The sequence below is a fragment of the Sebastes fasciatus genome, chromosome 8, assembly GCF_043250625.1.
Source record: "Sebastes fasciatus isolate fSebFas1 chromosome 8, fSebFas1.pri, whole genome shotgun sequence".
In the NCBI taxonomy this organism is placed as follows: domain Eukaryota; kingdom Metazoa; phylum Chordata; class Actinopteri; order Perciformes; family Sebastidae; genus Sebastes; species Sebastes fasciatus.
Genome location: NC_133802.1, coordinates 13,446,198 through 13,470,961, shown reverse-complemented (window position 1 = coordinate 13,470,961; position 24,764 = coordinate 13,446,198). Strand labels below are relative to the sequence as shown.

Genomic DNA, 24,764 nt, shown 5'->3' with positions numbered 1-24,764 from the left:
ATGGTAGTTGTTGTCGGCACAGCTAACATTACACTTTCTCCCTAGAACAAGATGTTTTTTGCTCATTCCATCCACAAGGTTGTGAACTGTGGCTATTGTTATACTTTTCATTGCTTCTTTTTTTTTTCTTTTCTGTCATACAGCAGAAGTTATAAAGGAGAGGAGTAGCCCTGAGCTCCTCTTGACAGCCTCATCCCCTTTTTCCTATCTTTTTTTTTCTCGATTCAAGACTCCCATCTTGTCATGGCTTCACTGCCTCCGGTCATTATGGCAGGAGAACAGGAAGTTAATCAACGCAGCATTATCTCCCAGCCTGCACCTGGAGGCGAGGGTGCCAGTCATGCTACCGCCCTCCCTCTCTGTTGGGACCCCCGCCAGCCCTGGGAACCCCTCACGCCGCAGCGCCCTGTAGCGGCCCCATGGGCCACCGCCAGTGTGTCTCGGTGCCAGGTCACACTTGTGACACGGCCTTGATGAGCCAATGGGGAGCCTTCTAGTTGCAGTGGTGCATACAAGGAGAAAAGGAGGAAAGGAAAAAAAAACAACTGGCTGAGTTTTTGCGATCGCTTTGTGCTGCCACACACGTCTCATATTTTTCCAGTTTCTCGCTGTAGAGAAAGCTGCTGCTTTCCGAGCGTTATTGCCCCATGTGGACAGGCGAAGTAACAACACAAAGCCCCGGAGGAGGCTTTTTTTTCAAGCACAGACCAAACAAGACAATATTTGAGCAACATATTCACACTTAAAGGTTTGTTGACACTCCAACACGAGGAGAGATGCACATCCTTAGAAACTGAAAAGATATTTTTGTGGAGGATGGCAGCAGGTGTGTCCTTGTGTCTCGCTCTCTCTTAACAGTCTGAGAAGCTGACAAATGTTGTTGCTGAGGAGCGAATTGCCGGCTGTCGCTGGTAATCATTAGGTTGTCTACCAGCATCCAAAGTGCTTTTATTTCTGCCCATTAGTTTGGTGAGAAAATGGCCGGGTATGGTCTAGCGTGTTACCCCCTTCCACTCAGACTGATGCAGTAGGCAGGGCGAGCATGGGAAACATGAAAGTGTTTGAAGTATCTCTATTTATACCAGTGGCAGTTTTTCACTTCAGTGTCTATAGCATCTCTTTGTACACAACTGACTCCGAAAGATCGACACCCTTTTTTGTGAAGCAGCAGTGCACACGCATGTCAATAATGTGAGACTGGCGTGTAATTATTATTCAAAGGTTAAAGAGTGGATTGATCCATAGAGGAGTGTCAAGGGCAGATCAAAGGGATTTGGGGGAGGATCGGACCAAAAATGTTAAAAGCCGCTCACTCTCAAACACAGAGACATCAATCTTCCTGAGAGCACCTTGATGTCCTCGGAGGAGAACTTGATCAAAGCGTTCGTAACAAAGATGGTCTCAGAAGATGATCTGACCTCAGCTGCATTCCACTTCTGTCTCTCACTTTACTTTTCACCGGCCTCCGTTTACCTGCCTGAGCTCCCCGGCGCTGCCCCCGTTTCCGTCTCTGCCCGTGTTTGTGCTGCTGGTTAGACCGTCTGAATATCAATGAAGCAGTCTCAGCGATGTATTACAAACACAAGAGAACAGTGATTAAAGATGACATATCTTAAGCCTCACTCCCTTCTCCTCTCTTCTCTTTTTCACAGGAGATCGCAGCTTACTTGATAACATTTGAAAAGCATGAAGAATGGCTAACGACATCCCCTAAAACAAGGTAAGACAATTACACTTCTGCCCTCTTTTTAAAAAAAACATAAGTTAAGATTCATAACCCTGAAAGTATTACATTCAAGGAGCCAAAATTTAATTTTTTTTAGTTTTGCATATTTTTTTTTTCTTCAAGATCATTTCCCCGTATGCACAGCTCCTTCAAGTTCAGTGTGGGATGTTTTAATATTACGGGCCGCTGATAGCTGTTTCGGAAAAGTTTGCAGATAAATGATGGAATATTAATATTGACTAATAATTGCCTTTTAGCAAGCCAATTAACATAACATGCTCCGGTGCAGCATCTGCTTTGAATGCTATGGTAATGTGTTCCTATCTGTCTGCACACTCACCACTCAACTAATAACACTGTTGAGGCTGGAGGTGTTTGTCTGGGTCAGACGTTAACACCCACACGTGGAACAAAACGCCAAGAGCTGCTGTAATATTTGAAATAGAATAGGGGGGGAAAGGGGGGGGGGGGGGGGGGGGGTGTGCCAGCAGTGCAATTAGTTTATTTTGTTAATATATGCAGATACATATAGGGCCAATTTTGCAAATGAAGAACACATTCTCCTTGGCTTTTGGGCAAACATTTAATGTCAGCAAATGAGTGGGTTTCGTGGCAGCACTGGCTGCGATGTAATTATATAATTCATGTGGTATAATAATTAATAATGCATGTGGCTTTGTAATAGCATGTCTCCACATTTGACAGTAGTGGACAGCTCTTTGTTTGAGCAGCTTCGGATAATCTCTTCGTCATGGGCAGCTCTGGGATGGACACCCTTGGTCCTCTTTTGGACTGTCTCGACCGCACGATCACGTCAGCGCTACAGCAACCCCGTTAACACAACGTCCCCTTTTACTAGAGTTTACATTTTCATGCATTTGGAATCAGCTCGATATGTTAAAATCCTTTCTTTCTCTTTTTCTGCAAGCTGGACCCGGCTATGCTGGCATTATTAGCAGTCCTCATCCATGTGTAAATGGACCCTGGGCTCACTGACATAGAACCCATTCCTCTCGTCCCCCTCCCGCCCGCGCCCACCCCTCCTCTCTTCCGCTGCCTCGGAGGGACATTGATAATAGTTCTGCATAAAGACACTGCCAATTAGAATACATTCGCTGGTGTAATTATGGAGCGCGGGCCAAAAGAGCACCAAGCTCACCTGCTTTTTTATCAAGAATGTCCTCTAGTCTCCAACTCACCGAAAATGAAACCAGTGTTATGCTGGGTACACACTACACGAGAATCAAGCCGGTTTTGGGCCCGATTCCCCCCCTCCCGACAACCGTCGGTAAAGCCCTGATTTTTTTATGGTTGTAAAGTTTATCTTGCCAGATATTCTTGTGGTGTGAGGTATGTTAAGAGTGTTTTTTGTGTTTTTTATTAGTGTTTTCTAATGCTTGAGCTAATGCAGAGTGCGAAGCATCAAGTAGTAGTAAGATGGAACCAACTTTTTGATTTGTGACAACAAGACTTCATCCATTATTTTAATTTTTATTCGGGAATTTTCAGTATAAAGTAGTTCAAAAATAATTCTTCCTGCCCGTCATCCGCCATGTGTGTTTACACTAAAGTCACCTTTGATCGCAAGAGATTTTGTGCGATTTACGTTTATGAGAGTTGGGACTCTTGTTGTTCATGAATGGAATCTGTTAGCGTGTGGTGTGCCGTTTTGGCCAAATCGTTGCTCATCACACACCATAAGAACAAAACTGTTAAATTTAACATAATGGTGGTGCGGTGGTTAGCAATGCCGCCTTACAGCATGAGGGTCGCAGGTTCAAACCTGGCTTGGGGCCCTTCTGAGTGGAGTTTGTATGTTCTCCCCGTGTTGGCGTGCGACATGCAGGTTAGGTTAATTGTTCACTCTAAATGTGAATGGTTGTCTGTCTCTATGTGTTAGTCTGGCATCCAAGGTGTTACCCGCCTTCGCCGAATGTCAGCTGGGATCAGCTCCAGCCCCCCCGCGACCCTGAATAGGATAAGTGGTTACAGATAACGGATGGATGTATGTTAAGATTTGAAAAATCTTTTAGGGTAAGCCAGTCCTTAGGCATATTTGGTATTATACTCAGCTTTAGTACTCTCTCCAGAACATACATGTGCTGTAATCTTGCTGTAGTATGGTAAATGACATTAAGGAACAAATATAAAATAGGTTGAGATGAAACTGTGAGACTGTGAAGGGTGCTAAAGCATTACAAATGTCAGAGCGCTGGCATCCTCCAGCACAAGACAGCCTAAAAAATGACACTTGTGGTGAGATGTGAGAGACTTTTGATCCAGTGTCTTTCCAGTCAAATGGTCCTCAGGATGCTCATGGCCACAGTCTGTCACCGCTGGCTGTCTGTCACGCCGTGGTCTCAGCTGCCGCTGTGCACAGGGATTTCAACCCCATGTCATGTCTCAGAGCAGGTGCTGATATCTCAGCAAATGTGTCACCAGGGAGCAGCCCCCAGTGTATACCTGAGATCACCTGACAACACGTTCCATGTTTTAGAGGAGCCGTCATTGCAGGACAGGATGTGTGCGTTCACTCTTATGTGTGTGTTTCCAGACAAGAGAGGCAGGTTGTGAAGTGTTTGTGTTTTCCCAGATGTCAGAGAAAGGGTACAGCGTGGTGATGGATGTTGGGGCCAGGAGAGGTTGTGGGGGAGAGAAAGGGTGCGGCATATACGTGTGATTGATGGGACATGATTGATGGCTGGCCTCTATATGAAAAGCTTTCCGCTCAAGGTCACGGGTGAAAGGTCAAACTCGGGACACCTGTGGTTAAGTGCTGCCTTATCATTTGTCATCACACATCTCCGGGTGCGCGTCGGTGGGTGGGTGTGTTGTGGGTGTTCCGTCTGCACGTCTGTGTGTGTGGGTTGACCCCTGTGGGGAATAGGCTAAGTAGGCTAATTCTCCCCCTGCCAGCGCCTGTAGACAGGGTCAGCGGGGCATGATGGGAGGCAGAGATAAGCAGCGGGGTCGTACACGGAGAGGCACCGCGCTGCATGGCTGCACCGCATGCGTGTAACAACTCTGACACATGCAGGTCGTAAACATGGGAGTGGGCCGCAGCCAGAGCTCAAGGAGCTGACGCTAGCTGTTTGACCAAGGTGACACGCGATGCAGGACATGCCCTGAATAGAGATGGCATCCTGTCAAACGCCAGGAAGATGAGATGAAGTGGAGCAATTACTGTAAATGCATGCACAGATGTGTTGTTACTAATGCACATCAGCTAGGCTCATACAGTAGCAGTAGCTTTTGTTTGGGTCTGTTTCTGTTTGTTTATCATTTTAAAATCCGGAGCATGCCAGGGGAGAGTGGTGGAATGCTGAGTGATTGATGTGCCCGGCTCTGGTAATACACATTCCCTTTCAGATAGGAAGTGCAACAGTGCTTAAAATCAATACCAGTGTTCTCCCACTGACTGCTTGAACAGCACTACAGCTAATTCAGGCCGCACCTGTCAGAGCTTGGGAAATCTTTCCCTGCCCGGGCCTTACACTTTAATTTACACCCACAGCCTCGCTGGCTTCCATTTCCATTAAAGGGAGAGCCTGGCATTATGGCTTTAATGAAGGCCGCGGCCAGGCTGTGATTTAAGATGGCCGTTACCCCCGCACCTTCACTCCGCGGGAGGGAACACACTTAAAGGGGACAATTAGGATTTTCCTCTCCTACATCCTTCCAGGTAGCCACTCTTTCCATTTTTACCTTTTTAAAGATGGGCCCATGATGCTCCAGCTGATGGGATCTGAAAGGTGCCTGTGGGAGGAGGGGGATGGCGCAGAAGCATGGCGGCTCCAAATCCAGACAATAACGTTTGATTTGACCTCGTCACGGGCGTTACGTCGTGCTCCTGTTGAGAGCGGGCATTCGTTGTCCATCACAAATGACACAAATGTCTCCTCGAGGGGCTTTTTCCGAGGTGTTTGTATGCTGACAGATGGAGAAGCGATTGACTAGAGGGTGTCACAGACTGGTCAGCCCAAAGAGGTAATGGACACCTGTGTGTCGTATAGAGATGGCTCGTTATCCTGAGCATCCCCCCTAAATGGCACACGGTTTTCATGAGTGGAGCAGTCGCACATTAGTGTTTCTTTCCTCCCTCCACTGTTTGTTTTATAGCGCCGGTGAATGGCAACCCATCTCAAAACAGAGAGAGTGCTTCTACGCCTGCCATCCACATCGCTCTGCATGTGTGTGGGTTTATTTGCGTACTAATCTCCTGTCTTGCATAAAATACAAACATACAGTAGACATGTTAAGGCAACGTAAGCCATTTGCTTCGACTTCTACGCAGGTTTGGAACATTTAGACACGTGCTTACGTGACCACACACACACACACACACACACACATTGTATATTGAAACTATCAAACAATAAGCACTAGTCCTTGGAGGGCCCCGCAGTGACACTGAACCTAGCCGCCCCCACGTCCCAGCGCAATAGCCCTCTCTCCTCCCACATTCACATCCACGGCAGCAGCAGCAGCAGCACTCCAAAATGAAACCGAGTCCCTTTAGACAGCTTCCAAAGACAATGCTTTTATTAAAACCTACAGCAGCGGCGCCACCCCAGAGGCGCGGGCACACCAACAACAGGGTAGAGCAGAACTGAGAGGCAGCCTGAAATCTACTAATGACTGTTTGTTTGCTATTGTGTATGTACCCTGTGAATTTGTGCGGATCTGTGTGTGTGTTTGTGTGTGTGTGTTTGTGTGACTGAGGGAGAAATAGATAGAGGGGATTGTGTTTAGGCACGTGTACACATACGTAAATGCACTCTTGCGTATGCGTGACGAGACGACGCATTGTGGATGAACATATGCGGGCGTTCATGAATGTATTTAGATGGCATGCGTGTGCGTAATTACCGGGGAAACTGTGTGGATGTGTTTTGAATTAGAAATACAGTGTTTGTGTATAAGAGAGGTAGTATCTGGGTGAGTATGCCACTGTGAATAAGACCTCCCTAGGCCTATGTGTAAACTCTGCTTCTGTCACCTAGCCTGGCACATGGTGTGAGGAAGTGCTGGGCTTTCTGTGTGTGTGCGTATAAGTGGGGGTCGGGGCCAATGTGTAGGATGTGCCTGAGAAGGGCGTCTGATAGTGTTTGGTCCTAATGCTTTGTGGCACTCGTTGGCTGGCAGAGTTTCAGAGGAGAGTGGAAAAGGACAGGAACAGCAGGAGAAAGAGAGAGAGAGAGAGAGAGAGGGGAAGGCACAAAGAAAGAGGTACAGAAACCGAAACAAAGGCATAAAAGATAAAGAGGTATTAGATAAGATCACATTGAAATGAAGACGGTAGGACTTATGGCACTGAATCAAGCCAGAGTTATGACAAAAAGCCAACATGTCATGCAAATGTGAAGTGAGGTGATCTCCTTCATCTCCTCCCTCTGCATGTACTTCTTCTCTCTTGTTGTTTTTCATCCCAACTCATCACGGGTAAAAGTTTAGTTTGTCGCGTAGTGACACTTCTCCCCTGGCTGCCCCGTTCCGTCGTGCCCCGGAGGACGCCGTCCCACGCTGCTTCCACCCAGTCAACAGCCCTGACAAGGACAGCTATGCCCACCTGGGGCCTCGCGGTGCTGGGTGAAATAAAGCCCACCGGGGGGAAAAGCAGAGAGGACAGGAGGAGGAGCGAGGTGAACCCAGAGAGTGCGAACGAAAGAGATAAAATGAAAAATAGCCATCGAAGGAAGAGTGAATATGATGGAGCGAGAGCAGTTTAGAAAATGGAAACATGTCGATAAGAGAAGCGAATGGACGAGATGGAGATGGGAGGAATAGTGATGGATGGGGTGAGGAGAAGGAGAAGTAGCGAGGAGAGAGGGAGGGGGGGGTTACGCAAACAGACGAAAGAGCGGCAGAAAGATGGAATAGAGGGGGATTGAGCTGACATAGGGCGAGGGAGAGAAAAAAGAGAAAAATAGAGTGGGTAAACAGCAGATAGAGATGGAGGGAGGTGAGCAATGGATTCAACTGACAGATAGAGAAAAGTCCTGTGGTTTTGGGGCATGGGAGGGAGAATGCAAACGGTCAATAGATTACAGCTAGTGCTGGGCCGAGTGCCTGGGCCTCAGACTGCTAGCCAACTTAATAGTGCCTCTTGTTTGTCTGTCCTCTAAAGTAATGCCCAAGCCGAGCCCTGGGAAGCAGCCTGAGCCTGAGGCTAGTAGAAATGGACAGGGGACTAGATATATGTTAGTTCTCATCCCAGCTGCTGTATATTACCCTGGCCAGCTTGCCCACCGGAGACTATTCAATAGAACATAGAACATCATCTAGCTTTATCGCCTTTATTCCCACTACGCTCACCAGGACTGCTGCTGAAGGCCAGGCAGGGCACGGTCAGCTCTAAGAATTAATCCTTTTCATTATGTGTCTTTTGTATGGTAATATACATTCAAGTGTAGGGTGTGTTTTAGGGATGTGATGGTGAGGAAGTTTTCCCACCGGTTAATACATTTATGACAACACCAGTGTTACCGATTACACCGGATATTTTAGAGTAGTATTTTAGAAGAAAAGATGACGGTCACTGTGTTTAGCAAGCTTACTTTCATGTTTAACGTTGGGCGGCTGTGTGTCTGGCCTCTCCGGTAGAGCTTTCGCTGCGAGGCTGCAGGTTTCCACCCGGCGCTGCTCCACCGCGCACACCGACTGCGACCGCTCCGTCCTCCTCGCGGCGATTACCTCATTATGGTTCTCAGATAGCATTTGGTTTTAATCTGAAATACTTCCAAATAGGCGCTTTTGCTTTTCGCTTCAACACCAAATCCTCCGCCATCGTCTTGTCTGTCTACTCTCTCTTGTCCCGTGTGTGAAATATGACACCTGCTACTCTGAGCTGAGACACCATACGGAGCAGACACTTTCACTTTCAGTTTGTAGCGTCCGTCGTCTGACTATGTATTGATAACACGCCACGACCACCGTATAACACCGGTAACACCAACTGCCCCGGCAAGCCTAGTGTGTTTTTACCTGTTTAGCTTTTTAAAAAAGAGCACAAAGGTAAAGGATACTTAGTTTGTGTGATGCTGAGGTTATACAAGTATTGCGCAGCACACATAAAAGAAGCAGCATGCAAAAACAAGCAGGCCCAGCCTCGCTTTGTATGCCAATATGGAGTAGGAGGAGGAGGAGGACTAAGGAGGAGTGCAGCCAGTGGCTGGCCACAGGAGAGAGGGGATAAATAAATAGAGGAGGAAGTTGATGTCAAGCAGGTGTTCAAGGAGAAAGTGTCAGCCAAGCGGGCCGAGATGGGGAGAAGTGCTGCCTCTGCAGCCTGATAATAAAGACTTAATTCAATTAGCGCTTCTGCACCGGTGAGCAGCGTGCAGGCTGGCTGTCATGGAGCGGGCCACAGACACAGCAGAGCACACCCTCAGCCACCTAGACGACCAGCCTATACACCGACCCGGCACTTCACTGTGCTCTCCGTTTCCCTGGCTCTCTCTCTCTCTCTCTCTCTCTCTCACACACACACACGCACACGCACACGCACACACACACACACACACACACACACACACACACACACTAACGTAGTATTCACACCTGAATCACTGAGCAGTCCAGACACTAAACCCTGCTTACACATCTCTCCTACACACACACACTCTCAACACACAGACACACTGCCTCATTTCTCATCCCTCCCTACAAACTAAACTCCCTTCACCTCCTTGATTTTCTATTTTCAACCCCCCTCTGCTCTCCACCCCCTCTTGTACCGTCCTCTTCCACCTCGCCACTCTGCGCTGTTGGTGCCCAAGTGGCCTTATGTTGGCCGGTACTGCGTGGATTGTGACTGCGAGTCCCTATTTTCAGCACCGTCACGCCCCGGTACCCAGTTGGGTGCTGTCCTGTAGGCATATGGTGTAGCAGATCCCGGATCCTGGGCCTTTAGAAAGCTCTGGGGGGCATTTCAGTCAGCCTCTCGTCCCACGCACATCCCCACGCCACACCCTGGAATCTGCTCTACCGCTCTGCGATTTGGGCGTGGTCCGAGAATGCCTGTTTCCGGACCGGTCACTTCTTCGCAGTCCCATGGGTGGCACAGTAGCACCTGGGAGAGACGCACAGTTATAGGTCTTAAAAGCTCCCACACAAAGTGGAGGATTGGGGGGGAGGAAGAACAGGAAGTGGCAGGGGAACAAGAGGAGGAGGAGGAGGAGGAGGAGGAGGAGGAGGAGGAGGTGAAATGACAGGACACACGGCTTCAGTGATACCGTTTGCTGTTATGTAAAGAGAAGGAGAAAATAGGTCCTGGACGGCTGCCAGAGAGCTGGGTGAATCACCAGCAAAGAACAGGCACGACATGGGCGTGCGCACACACACACACACACACACACACACACGTACACGTACACATACACGTACACACACATTGGCACACATTCTGTCCCATTTCTTCGCCCCAGCTGAGCTTCACAGTACAGGAAGTACAACGGATGATGAGTTGCCACGTGGCACCATTCAGTGTGTAAAAACGGCAAATAGCAGGACCCTCATCATTTAGCAGCCTGGCCTGCTATAGACGGGTTTCTTGTATACTAACATTACTGGGTGGGTTGCGCATTCAGGGGGCAAAACCGATTTGGCAGCTGTTGTAATAAACATAGATTTGGCATTGATGGTACATTATTGTTGACTATATTAGACCCCTGATCATCTCCTGTTATGAAACGTCAGATCAGACATAAGTGTGGTTTGACTTGGGGATCCAGGGCCTGTTTGGTTGACAATCCGGTTGGAGTTCAAGTTACGTGGGCCCCTCCAAATGCCGCCGGACACTTTTTCCTTAGCGATTCCTCAACAGGTATAACGTCAATGTAAAACTTAGATTTTGGTCTTGTTATTAGTACAACCAATCACACGGCAGCTCTTTGTTTGTCAGGAAGGTGAACATTAACTTAAGACCCCTGACTGCTCTCTATTAAATAGCGTGTTGCTGGTTGCTAGCTAACGTTAGCCCTCAGTCGGAAATGTAACACCAAAAGTCGAAACAATATTGCTGATATGTCCGATTCATATTTAAACGAACGTTAGCTAACGTTAGCTTCCACAGCTTCGGCTTGTTGTGATGGGGGGGGGGAGGAGAAGCGGCTTCCCCGGTAGAGTACCAGACGTCTTCCCTTCCGAATGTAACGTTACGGCACACCAAAGTGAGCTTTCCCCCGTCGTAGTTGCCTAACGTTACAGCAATTTAGAGCCGTAACAAAGTCTTGCATCACTTTTAAGTTTTAAAGCATACTTGTTAAATATATATATACTGTATATATACATATATGGGATGCACCCGCTCTACCAGGTGAGTTACCGGGGCGCCCCAACTTGCTAAATATATATAAATATTTCCTTATAGTGTGGATGGATCACTCTGTTGTTGATCGCCATGACTACCCCCTACTTTGCTAGCACTGTTTGACTAGAATGCTTTTGCCCACCAGGCCTGGATCCATAACCGCCTTCTGTTTTTAGTAAAGGCATATGATCCCCTCGGAATATTAAACATTATCTATCAATCTTTTCTATCCGTGCTTTCTGCCCCTTAGCCGCGCACGCATCTCTGTGATGACGTTGCACAGAAATCCATCTATATGCCTTTTACAACTGCTTTGTGGATCACACACACACACACACTTATTTACTTGACCTTTGCCCTTCACCCATCTGGTTGAACTGCACATTTTGTTTCCATCCCTCCCTTTATGTCTTTCATGCCTATTTGATTATTTTTTTTGTTACCTAGCGACACAGGTAGCTGATTCTTAAAGAGCGCTGGCTCACAAGGCATGAAACACTGTGGGTATTTCTTCCCTCTCTTATTCTGGAAGATAGTTAGCCTGTTGATTTGGATGAGACATCTTCATTACTGTAGATTTGTATTAGCACCTCTGCACCCCCCCTGCTCACTTCGTCAGTCAGTACTTTACCCCAGGCAAGAAGACCCTTACTACTTTAACCGCTTCATTAAAGATGGGAGAGGATGGAGTGGGTGGAATGTGGAGGATAGCCATGTATTAATTTTGCATCAGTGAATTAATCAATTCAAATATAAGTCAATTGATAAATTATTCAAACCTTTTTTTTTTGTCGTGTTTGAGAGGAGTGCCCAGGAGGAAAGGTGAGAACCATTTCAGATTGGATAATTAATATTTAAAAAATGAAGTAAGAAAAACAGCTATCAATTCCAAGTTTTTTTAAACACTGGTATAATTAAAAGTCTTTGAGGGAGACTATTCCCACGATGGTACAATTCCCTACAATTAAAAGCAAAGGGTTTGATTCCTCTCGTCCTCCTTGTCTCCCTCAGCTCATTGTAATAGATACAACCATCCAAATCGTGCAGCCTTTTTTTATATATCACTGCTTGACTGATGGAACTCTGACAGAGATGAATGAATAAGAAGATGATGAATCTCCCTGATCCACATCATAAGCAAAGATAATTAACAAGCCGGTGCAAAATACGTGCCCTCCACCTGCAACCCGCCGCCGCCTTGCTGAGAAGTCTTGTATTTGTTTACTTTATTTTCAATTTTTCATCATTTCTCAGTGCAATCCTTCATCTTTATTTTTTTTTCTGTTTGCCAGAGGGTGGTCCACGGGAGAGTTATGGAGACAGGTCAGCCAAGATTTAAAGTAGTCCTGCGCCTGACCCAAAGGAAAGCACTGCTGGAAACATTAACATGATAGCGATATGATTGTGTCGGAATGGACATGAAGGGTTTCAATTATTTACAGGTGATGTGCCCGTTGAATTGGCAATGAAGTGGCTCGTAAATTACCCCCTCTGTCTAATCAAGCCTCCAGCAGAATAATGGAGCAAGTGCTGCCAAGGAGGAAGCTTTCTCCCTCTCTCTCTTTCTTTATTTCTCTCTCCGGTGTTTTGGGTGGGGAGTGGGGGGTTGTCTACTTTCACAGTGGGATGATGACACTCTCCCCAAATGACATTGGTTGAAAGGCAAGAAATGTGCCAGTGAGCGCAGGTTTAAAACCTCTCCACTTCATCACTGCTCAGTGCTTTACTGCGCTTTATGTCACCAGACAATGATACAGTGACAGCCAAGCATCAAAATGTGCAGCACCAGCACCTAATGTGCGCCTTGGTTTTGTGCCTGAAAGAGAGGAGAGTATGAGACAGACATATAGACACATTGAGTGAGGGAGAGAGAGAGAAAACCAGACAGGAAAATAGAGGGCTGCTGTAAAGGTTGGCATGGCTCCGCTCCAATGCAGCCATCCCAACAGAAGCAACACTGTTCAGACAAAACACAGCCAGCCACCAGTCGCTGGCTCCTTTCTAGCATCTTCTTCTGAGGCCTGTGGCATAGACCGTGGAAGTGTGTTTGTGCGGGGGAGGGGGGGGCTGTGTTTTTTCTCAAAGCTTGTACTTTAAACAAGCCAAATGATATTGGTCACTGTCACCCACTCCCACGGACTGCTGCATGCAATTTGACTTTTACCCATCACCTCACCTGCATTGTTTATCAAGGACTGTGTTTCAGAACCATGGACAGCGCTGTTGGTTGAGTTTAGTGGGTGCCTGTGTGGGTACGGAGCTGTCCGTAGTACTGAAATGGAGCGGAAGCGATCGATAGACAGAACACGGTTTCTTTGTTCGGTTTCTTAGCCTACGTGCCGCAAACAGCTGTTTCTACGTGCCTCCCCGTGCCAAATGCACAAAGAATCGTTCATAAATACAAAATATAGGTAGCGCTCTGGTAGTGCTACGTTCTTATGAGTGCTCTGAATAATAAATGTATTCCTTGATTTTGAAACAGTAGCCTTAAGGCCTTTACACACTGGGACCTGATGAATAAACAACACGAAAATGCGAAATACTCGCCTGTGAATATCGGGCTTTTATTGTGAAAGGTAAGAACGGAAGTAGTGGATCTGGTCTGCGCTGCCTTTGTCAAGGTTGAAAGGAGTAAAACAGTTTGCTGTTCTGGTTCGGACTACGGGGCCTCTGTGTTGTCGTTTCACAAATATAGGCACCACTCTACTCGTTCCACAAAACGTGATTGGTTGATGCCTTTATTCGGTGCGAAAGCTCAGAAAATCGATCTTGTTCCAAAAAAAATGATGTTGCTTTTTTGCCGTGTAATATTCACGTTCTGTGTGAAAGTACTCATGACAAAAACAACAGTTCGTAAAAATATACTGACGTGCGAATTAATCACACGAAAACCTGTCCTGTCCTGGGTGTCAGACTAAAAAAGTGTTCTGTAACTACTTAATACTCATACATCAGTAATATAGGCCTACGCTCGTTTCAATGCATATCCCCCCCCCACTTCCTACGCGTGGCTTGAAAGTATGCCTCCCCTTGATCCGCTCTGTGGTCCTGTGGTGTGGGATTCTTCTCAGTTGACTGATGGCCTCTTTTATTAAAAGATATCAAATGCCAAAGAGTTTAATAGCCTGTTTAATGTGTCTCCAGTGAGTGTGTGTGATTTCTTGCATATCCTGCTGATATGCAGACCTGGCACAATTGATGCAATCTGCCAGTTTCTAACCACCAAGGAGAGAAGCCCGCCAGTCAACGCATCCTCATACAGCGGTTCGTTTGATATCTTACGAAAAGTTGTTCCTCAATTTTGGTGCATTTTCCTACGAATGTCTAGCAACACATGACACATGTTTCAAATTCCGCTCCAGTCTTTTCTAAATAAACTTCTGACTTCACAGGAAATTACTTAGTTAGGTTTAGGAAATGATCGACTCGGTTAGGTTTAGGTAACAAAACTATTGGTTTGGGAAAAGATTGTGGTTTGGGTTGAAATAACTACGAAAGTGGCGTAACTTAAAGGTCCAGTGTGCAGGATCGGGCGGTATCTAGCGGTGAGGTGAGGAGATTGCAACCAACTGAAGCCTCTCCTGTGTGTCAAGCGTGTTTAAGAGCTACAGTGGCCGACGCAAAAATGCGAATGGTCCTCTCTAGAGCCATTTGTTGTCAGAGTAGTGTAGGTAATTTGGAGCAGAGCCAGTGCGTAGAGTGTGTGTGTATGTGGGAAGTGTTGGTGAAGCAAGAGAGAGAGAGCGGCGGCGACAGGAGCGAGAAATGTTATCGACTCCAACCCAAGCAGGGGTGTTTGGTTTGTCTGTTCTGGGGTACTGTTGAAACATGGCGGACTCCATGGAGAGGACCGGCTCCCTATATAGATATAAATGGCTCTTCGTAAGGTAATGAAAACACAATGACTCTTATTTTCAGGTGATTATACACTAAAGAAAACATACTTATTGATATTATATTCCACCTCTGCCAATAGATCCCCCTAAATGTTACACACTGGTCAAACGTTTGGTGTCTTTTGGCCCACTCGTCCATCCCGACCTAGTTCCTATGTGGCATTTTTCGCTCTTTATACTTCCTGGTTCACAATCACGTGGATTACTTACGAATTGATTTCATGGGATATATACAAATTACAGTACATTGCTTTTTGTAGGTATAGCTACAAACAGTTTATACGAACAGCCTGGCTGCTTTCTCTGACTCTAATGGAGAACACCATGTTTACCTCTGTGTTGTGTGAGGTTTTTTTTTTGCACCCCAACCTGTTGTAACAATCACACAGAGATTTTCAACTGTGTTGGGTAATTGTATATTAAACCTATTTTAAGGAAACAAAGACGGGGATTGGCCTTCCCCGCCCACCACCACCATCACAATCCATAATCACCTTAGGCAGTTTACAGTAGAAAGAGGAGCGGGAGAGAGAAGAGAGCTAGAAATGACAGGAAGATGGAGCGGCAAAGGGGAAGTGAGATAAAAGTGAAATGTAATGGAGAGAGAGTACCACCTACCGTTCTGGTGTCCTCTGGCAGAGAGAATCATTTTTAGGGGGAAGACAGGGTGGTCTGTTCTCAGCCAGAGCCTCAGCTCTCTTCCTCTCTCTCTCTATTTCCCCAAAGACGTGAATCTGGGGTGACTGCGCCCACAATTAGGGCATGAGAGGATTAGCGGCGAGTGGGAAGGTGGTTGGGGGCTGTTTTTTGTTTGTGTGCTTACTATTCCTCTGCTATGCATTGTGGCAGTGGATCTGCACATTTCTTTTTTTCAATCCCCATGTTTTCAAAAATAGAAACATCACAAACAACATAACAAGCTAATGTGCAAGAGGAGAGAAGAGGGCAAAATAAAGAGTCCAATGTGCGCTGTGCTACTCTCTAACTTTTCCCCGTCACCACGTAACGCGTCCTGGGAGCCTGTTTACTCTCCTGTTCCTCTTCCTAATGCCTTCGCAGACGCCAAATCCCCAGAAAACCCCCCTCAATGTCTGAGCATCCCCCATCTTTACATCTATTTCAATTGCATTTAATTTTCCTACAGACAAACAGCGCCACACAGGAGACTAAGCATTAGGGTTATTATGAGTTTAAAGCACTTAAAAGCTTTTGGCCGTCCTGACACCAGCAAATGCAAGGGTCCAGAGGAGCATCACGTACCAGTTTTTTAGAGAGCACCTAGTCCCAGATGTGTGTGCTTGAGTGTTTGTAAGTGTGCATGTGTAGGTCGGCGTTCTGTATGCACATATATGCATGCGTGGATTGGCTTCTTCTCTCCAGGAGCCTTGTGTCATGCCTGTAGCACTCCTCCATGTGGCTTGTGGCAGACTGTATTAGCTCACTGCTCTGGAACAGTCAGATTCTGTATCATGGCATCTTAGGCTGACTCTTTAGAGCTCCCTCCCTTAGGTCACACATGGAATTTAAGAGCTTTTCTGAGGCAAAGAGGTGTGACTCGCCCTGAGACTCCCCTCTCGCTCTTTCCCTGCCTCTGTCTCTCTCCTCTCTCTCTCTCTCTTACTTATTTCTCCTCACTTTATTTCCCCCTGCTACACTTGAGAGTCATGGGGCGCACGCTCAGCGGTAAACCAATTTCATTTAGTATGTTTTCACATTTTTATCCAATCATGGCGTGCTCAGAGGTTTTCAAAAGCCACATGATGCTTTTATTGGGGCCTAATTAAGGATCTCTGATTTAATCCATGTAATTTAATAGAGATCAGTCATGGGTGTGAGGCTCTTGCTTTGTGCATAGGGAAGTGACGTTGATGCATCGTAACCCCTGCCTTCTGCCGCAGCAGGTCAGGGTTAAAGGGATTTGCATTAGGGCTACTGTAGTATAAATGTATGGTGTCCACACTCCACCTGTTGGGCAATGAGGGTACACAATGAGGGCGAAACAAAGGGTTTCGGGAAATTTAGACTTGCACTCTGTGGCTTCTCTCGCATGCACACCTGTTTTTAAAGAGGACCTATTATGCTTATTTTCAGATGCATACTTGTATTTTGGGTTTCTACTAAAACATGTTTACATGCTTTAATGTTCAAAAAACGCTTTACTTTTCTCATACCGGCTGGGCTGCAGCACCTCTTTTCACCCTCTGTACTCTGCCCCCCCTTCCCGAAAAGCCCAGTTTGCTCTGATTGGTCAGCTTCCCCTCTGTTGTGATTGGTCAACCGAACCAAACTCTTCAGACTCCGCTCCAGCTTTGCCCTGGCGTCGTTTGAGGGTGTGCCAAATTAGCCGTTATGCAAATGTGTTACTTGGTGACATCACCACGTTACGGAAGAAAAGGCGGGACTTAAAGTGAGGCGTTTCAGGCAGTTCAGGAGCAGTGTTTCTGTGGGGGAGAGTAACTCCTTTTGGTGTGCACTTTGGACTTTGTAACTTTGCAGACCTTTTTCATGCACAAAAAACTATATAACACACAAAAGGAAATGGAAAAAGCTCAAATAGCACAATAGGTCCCCTTTAACTGACTACAGCCTGAGCTTCAGAACGCAGGCACTCAGGTGGTTTCACCGCCACCAGCAGATCAGTCTGCACCCGAAGCCATCCGCTCTGCAATTGCCTCTTGGCTCACTCATTGTTCTCATTCATTTGCCTCTCCGCCATACAAAAAGTGGCTGAAGTACTTTCAATTGTTATTTTGGTTTTTCAGAGGTGTGTCTACATCGCTGAAAGATTGGCGCCGGCTGCCTCATTACAATTGTTTCGCAATTACAGTCAAACCCTCAAGACGGTCCGATAACTTTTAGCTAAGTCTCGGATTGTGATAATTTCAGTCGCTCTCGCCGCAGGAGGATTGAAACGCAATGAAGAGCAGCGTTTTCTGAGCATTCCAGTGAATGAGATTGAGAGAGAGAGAGAACTGCCTGGCATTGTTCTGTCCTATCCTTTTCAGCAGCCCTCCAGCCAGCCAGTGTTGTGACGCAGTGTAGAGCGGAGAGAAAGCAGAAGAGCTGAGAACAGCCCGGGTCGGCTGGGGTGAGGGATCACGTGCTGGGAGATGTCTAGACGGTCAGGGATAGCAGGCCAGACAGAGAGAGGGAAGGAGTCTGGGCCAGAGGGAGGCTATGTCGAGGGCATGGCTAGATGGGCACCTTATCTGTAATCACCTCTAGTCGCTGTGGACTCCAGCTTCTGGACACTAACGGCATTGACAGTTGACAGGAAGAGCGACCACTTCCTAGCCCAACACACCATCACTCATCACTCCTGCCTCAGTCAGTGGCATCCCTCTCTGCTTCCACCCTGACTGTCTGCCACTTGACTCCATGTTGTGACGCGTGTAAAATGCAGCCAAACCACCAAACCAGTCAACCAGCAAATTTTAATTGTTCTATGTATCTGCAAGAACTCACATTGTTTCATAAAGCCAATGCCTGTGGCAGCCATCCTAGATATGCACTCTCTCAGAGACTTCCTGTCTGGCTCTGCCATGCTAAACTACATGGCTTTCTTCTGTAAAGTCACAAATTCATGGGATCTCTTGACTCTTATATGAGGTAAGAGAGTTTTTTCCTCCCCTTTTTCCTCGCTGATCTGTGGCAGATGAGGGAAAGTGTGATGACTAATGTCTCCTATGTGTAGGACTCGGGCTCGTCTCTCTACCGCTCATTAAGCCTGAGCCCTACGACAGTTTGGAGGGCGTCGGAGGCATCGCCACGTCGGCCATATGCTTTTCCGCGGCTCCTATCTGTCAGAATGTCAGGACGTGGCGGGGGTGCGCTTTTCTGCACCAACAGAGGAGTGGAGCGCCGCACTACAGGAGGGCCTCATTACCTACACACCCTGCAAGAGAGAGACTCTGGGACGGGCTAGCAGGCATACTGAGCGTTGTGTTTAGAACCAGAGGGTGAGCCATTTAAAAGGCACTCAACCCAACCGACCGCCCCTCCCTCCCCTATAGCGCCATTATCCCAGCAGAAAATGTGACACTGGATTTTTTAGAAGTAAATGTTTTTCGCAAATTAACAAAGTAATTAAGGCAAACAAATCGATTCCCTCAACATTTTAATTGAAATTTTGCTTTTGTGTTCTCCATCTGTCCAATCCCCTCTCACCCACAACGTCACCTCTTTATCTGGATTATCACTGGGGAACTGATATTGTGGCTCGCACTCTCCTATGGAGAGATGAGACAAAGCCAAGATTGACATTTATTCTTCTTCTGGCATTTGAGGATATGTCACAGTGCTTGCTTTTTGGGTAACAAGTAACTCTGCGTCTGTGTTTATGGTAGAGTGTTTGCGAAGTGTTTGCACTAGTTTTAACCAGTGGTTCCCAACCGTTTTGGCTGGACCACAGGGGGATTTAACATTATAGACATGACCACTGATTATTTGTATAACAATTTAGCCACAAAGTCACAGACCTCTACTTGTATCTAAGACAAGCTGAGGCTTTTTATTGTGGTTAAATAAATGTAATTTATGGTGTTGTTAGGTTGGTGCTAGACTGCCCCGTTGATACAGGTGTGTGCCTCCCTTTGTGTGCGTCAATCGGTAGAGCAAATAGTTTTTTAACCGCAGTGAAAATGTTGTTTTTGAAAGGCTAAACGCCAACAAATATGTTTTGAAGCAGAATATTCTGTTAGAATTTGCTACTAAGTAGCAAAAAAATATATATTACAGACAAATCTTGGCACATCCCCTGTGATCTTTGGTGCCCTTCTAAGAGGGGCCTGGACCCCAGGTTGGGAAACACTGGTCTAAACGCCTGAAATGTTTTCTTTTTAGGCTGTGCATAGATCATTTAGCTTTTAGTAAGGGTCCACAGACCACACTGATCCCAGTTGTGCACGGTAATCCACGATAGAAAGTGGTAAGGCCCCTCACAATTCTCTGCCCTCCATCAGCATCGATCCGTTAAACTTATATCGGGAGCCTGCTTCCACATGGTCAGGGCAAAAAATCAAACTTTTGCCCTTGACGATCTGTAATCCATACTGTCTGAATTAGGATGCATTAGCGATCCGCTCCCTTCTCACTCAGGTAGTTGAATGCTCAGCAGAGGGAGGCTCTGTTAGAAATCAGGGGCAACTTTAAAAGCGATTTTTTCTTTATGACTTTTCAAGGGAGACATTATTGTTCAAAAAGTTATCTCAGCTGGGGGAAAGTCACTTCTCGGTTGACTAATGGCTATCAAAGCAGCTCATCTAGATCTCGACTTCATTTTCGTGGTATTTTTTGCTATGCATTTCTGTGAAATTGCTCTAGCCTTTGAATGGGTTCATTTTCAACACGTATTCATGGAGAAAATGTATCCCACATAGACAAGATGGTCACAAATGCCTCATTATTAATATATTTTGCTGCATCCAGCAGCAATATTCTGTTATAATAACATCATTATGGGCCATGGGTATAGCTATATCTAAAATATTCATGATGTTTAACATTGTCACATAATCATGGAGGGTAAAATGTGGAAATCTTGATATTTTGTACCATTTAGAAATATAAATTGGAAGGCTGATACAAACTATCTGCTTGTCTGTATAATCACTTCCATGGAAGTACTTTGTGACGCAGTGTTGTGACTTTAATGACACAGTCGATACAAACTTTTCAACTGTTGTCCGAGTGCATACTGGATACTGTAATCCAGTATGCACCCTACACTTCCAGAGATCAGAAGGGATCAGGTTGGGATAGAGAGGGGTGCGGCTCATTGCAGCACAACGCAACAGAATCCCATGTCCCCTAATTAAATCGCCCAGTCCCATGTAGCGTGGAAGCTAGCGGCTCGGCAGATGTAGCGCCATGTTAAACTTTATGTTGCTTGAAAATGGCTTCCGCTCCAAGTGCATTGGAGACAGAGATGGTTTGACTGTAAAATGATGTGTTTTATGGCACCGTTATCGGGGCGATATTCCTTAAAGATGCAGCGCCGCACGCTGTGGCATTCTCCGTCTGCAGGAGGGGAGCAAATTGATATGAACAGATCAACAGAGCTGTGCCCTTCTGGACGTCCTTGGCACCATACTTGGCCCTGAAATTGATTTCTCTCTCCATATCTCCTATGCCAAAAAACTCTCATTCAGAGATTTTATACTCCCACTGCTGACACATTTTGTTCAGGTTTGGAGAGGATGTACTGTTGGAATGTCATTCATTTCCTCCCACATTTCTTTCCACACTCTCAAAGTAACCTAATATGAATGCAGTGTGTTGGATGGCGGTATTTGTCAGTTGTGTGTGTGTGTGTGTGTGTGTGTGTGGAATGTACAGGTACATGCATAGTGTGAGAGCACTCCGAGTATGAATTGCCAGGAGCGGAGAGATTGCTTTTGATTTAATGGCTATTGTGCTTGACTTTGTGTGTGTTCCACTGTAGTGGTGTGTCCTTCCCTTGCCTCCGCTGTAGCGGGTAAACTCTCTCAGTCCAACGTTGTTTCACACATACACGCTCTTACACACACAAACACACATATCGTGCCTTGGCTACGCTCCATTAGGTGGGCTGTGTCTTAAACAGGAGGCTGACGTCACCACTTGGCCAGGGGAATATAGGACGGGTTGTGTGTGTGTGTGTTTCTCTGTTTGTGTGTCTCCGGCCTCTGTTTTATTCTCAATGTCCTTATTGTCTCTCCCATGGGACCCCCCCCCACCCCATCCACACACCCTCTTCTCTGTATTTGTGGCCTGCTGGATTCTATTGATCAGCCTGTGAACGCTTGAATGTCTGAAGAGGAGGACACAGAGAGAGAAAGAGTATAAGAAAGGGAGGGTGGAGAGTGCCATTTGTGTGCCCATATGTGTTTTTCAATTTATGTTTGTGGGTGTGATTGGTGATCAAATAAAAATAGAAATAAGTGTCTGGCTCCACGTCCCTTTCAGGTTGAAACTTTAGCTCTTGCATTTATTAGACTCACTATAATATTGTTGCTATGAATACTTAAAGTTTGTGTGAGCTGCCTCTGTGTGTTGCTCTTTTAACAGAAGCCGTGAATGAAGATTTACAACCAGGCCGTAACACGTTAGGACCTATTTCATAAACTTTGCAGTCAACTATCAGACTGTAACAAAGACACACACACAGTGCATGAGCACAAGGAACCGAAGAGAAACTGCAGGGGAAAAGGTCACAGGCGTCGTTGTTGTTGCAAATGGCGAACCGCAGTTGAATTTTATAATTTTGCAATATTGCCGCGCATAGCTTTTAAAGATCGAAAAACTGGTAGAAGTGTAAATTTCAGCGGATGGCAAGTGTGTGCACGGGGAGGCGTGAACGGAGGTTGCCTCCCACAGAGACAGACTGCCACTGTTCAGACCCTCCCTCAGGGCCACACCACCATCAACTATAAGCTTCTAGTAACACAACACAATGTCGGTACTATCAACATGGTTGGATCGGTTGTTGTTGTTGTTGTCGTGTGGGAGGTTGGAATTCCTCCCATAGATTCAATGGATTTTCTGCATAAATCTGGCTAAACTCCTAAACCTTGAGGATATTTTTTCTTTTGCATAAAATGTAGAATAAAAATAGAGAAAAAGCAGCACGAAGCAGCTGAAAATTGTGTTGACTGGATGTGTTGTGGTGACAATAAGACTTCAAGGGGAGCTGTGTTTTTAAATACACACATTGTATTGTATTGTATTCTATATACCGGCCACATCCTGGCTCTGTAGACACGGGGTGCTGTTTCTGGCATTGTTTCAGACCACTCACCTCGTGGAGGGCAAGGTCAACGCTAATCACTGCTTACATAATGAATCTGCATGATCATATGGGCCTTCCATCTTAATGACGCCAGTGGAAAATGCCATCTCATACTTGTGCTTCAGAATATCCCATCAATGCACAAATGGCATCCTCGCTGGTGATTAAGGAAGCCTTGACACATGGCTAATGTTGTTATCACGCTGTTCAAACCGCTGGGTGACCATTTGTGCCCTGTTGATAGGGACATTGACATCCTGGAAGGCATTGTTCCAATCAAGAACGAGATGCATTATGAGATAAAGGCAATTGCTGAATATTAATATATTATATCAGGGTAGATTTTGCCTGACTGACGAAGAGATGCTGTAACCTAAATCGTGACAGAAACTTTACTTCAGTACAGAGCCAGCCTATCTGCTTTTCATGTTCATGTTTTGACCCCTTTGCATAAAACATGCAAGCAAAAACACAAGTCTTCTGACTTGGCCGTTATGTTTGTTCAGCCCGGTCGCACGGAAAGGCGTGCAAATGAAATGAGAGGTGTGTCATTTTCATGCCATGAAGTCTGTACTGACTGCAGTGTAAATGCTTCCACATGGATGGGTCCAACAAACACAGGACTTTCATCCAGGAGGCCGGTGTTCGAGACCGGTGTTTTCTTTTGTAAGTTACATTAGTGACGTTTTCCACGTGTTTTGTAGTGACATTTTTTACGTGTTTTTTCGAACTTGTGTCACATTGTTTCCGTACATATTTTACTTATTTACATATTTATTTTTAAGCCCAACCATGACGTTTTTCCCAGTGGGCAAGTCCGGGGTCTGAAAACTGAAGCCAATGCTTAAGTGCCTTAAACTTTCTTTCTATCTAACAGCCAGCAGGGGGCGATTCCGCTGATCGCAAAAAGAAGTCCGATTGTATAGAAGTCTATGAGAAAATGACCCTACTACTCACTTGATGTATTACATCAGTAAAAATTGTAAATGAAGGGTTGGAAATTAGGACCAGCCACCAGCCAAATGCTGATAAAATATGCAAGTTGCTGCTAGATTTGCTTCACACACCAGCCAAAAAAATTATGGTAATCTCTTGAGTGGCTGATAGATTTTTCACAGTGTGTTTTCAGTTCATGAAAGTTAATTATACCCTTTTCGGTCACCTAAAAATGTCTTATTCAGCATTTGAGGGCACTTAGCTCCACCCTCTCGTGTCAAAATGCCGAACTCAAGGCTTTCAAAACGGCAGTCCACAAACCAATTGGTGACGTCACAGTGACTACGTCCACTTCTTATATGCAGTCTGTTTTTTCCTAAACCTAACTAAATGGTTTTGTTGTCCCTGCTGGTACTATACCTTTGTACATGTGTGTAATATTCCCACCTCGGCGAGACAAAACGTGACCCTGACACGCTGTCGTCTGGTGGACAGGTGGGTCTATTACACACTTGTGCATCATATCAGACTGGTTTGTTATATGTGACACAGGGACATCCTCTCAGGCTTTTTTTAAGGCCACACATTCTGTCTCCTCTCTACTGTACGCCCTATCAACTGGTGAATGAGGCACAAAACAAAGAGGTCTTTGAAGAACAAAGTGAAGCTGCCACATACAACAACCGGCTAGAGACGAATCCCATCCCAAAGATTGCGTGCTTTCAAGACAGGGGAGGGAAAAGCATCCCTAACAACAAAATGATATAAATTACCACTGTTATGGTCTATACGGTTCAATTTAATGTGCTTGTAATGATAAATTATTTTGGTTATGAATCTAAAGTGGACCTGAGTGCAGTCGGAGCAGCAGGACTGTTAGAACAATTGCAGCTGTCTCCCAGGGCTGTGGCCATTAGTCAATAAATTAGAAAGTAATTAGTTTCTGCTTCTGTGGCTCTATTTGAAGCGCTTCACACAGGTGTAATGAAAATTTATTGGAGCTGTTGATCCGGAGGAGGGAAGAAAAGTAGAGGATTTGTAGCGTGTGATTGTAATGCAGGATTTCCATCTTCCTCTCTCCTTTTTAGCTCGCAGCGACAGGTAAAGTTAGCCACGGTGACCAGTGTA

At 45.9% G+C, this 24,764-nt stretch overlaps 2 protein-coding genes across 14 annotated transcripts in view; one reads left to right on the top strand and one right to left on the bottom strand.

Annotated features, from left to right (window-relative positions):
• Positions 1 to 24,764, top strand: part of camta1a (calmodulin binding transcription activator 1a) — a 346,100-nt gene that overhangs the window by 155,490 nt on the left and 165,846 nt on the right. For all 13 annotated transcript variants that reach the window (XR_012594914.1, XM_074643582.1, XM_074643587.1 and 10 more), the window contains one exon: positions 1,653 to 1,720. Coding sequence is in view for 12 of the 13 variants with exons in the window: in XM_074643582.1 (XP_074499683.1) it covers positions 1,653 to 1,720 (68 nt within the window). In the remaining variant the exon portion in view is untranslated. The remainder of the gene's footprint in view (positions 1 to 1,652; positions 1,721 to 24,764) is intronic.
• The window catches only part of LOC141772528 (acidic mammalian chitinase-like), a 293,197-nt gene that overhangs the window by 207,730 nt on the left and 60,703 nt on the right, over positions 1 to 24,764 (bottom strand). The gene's annotated exons all lie outside the window — the stretch shown is intronic.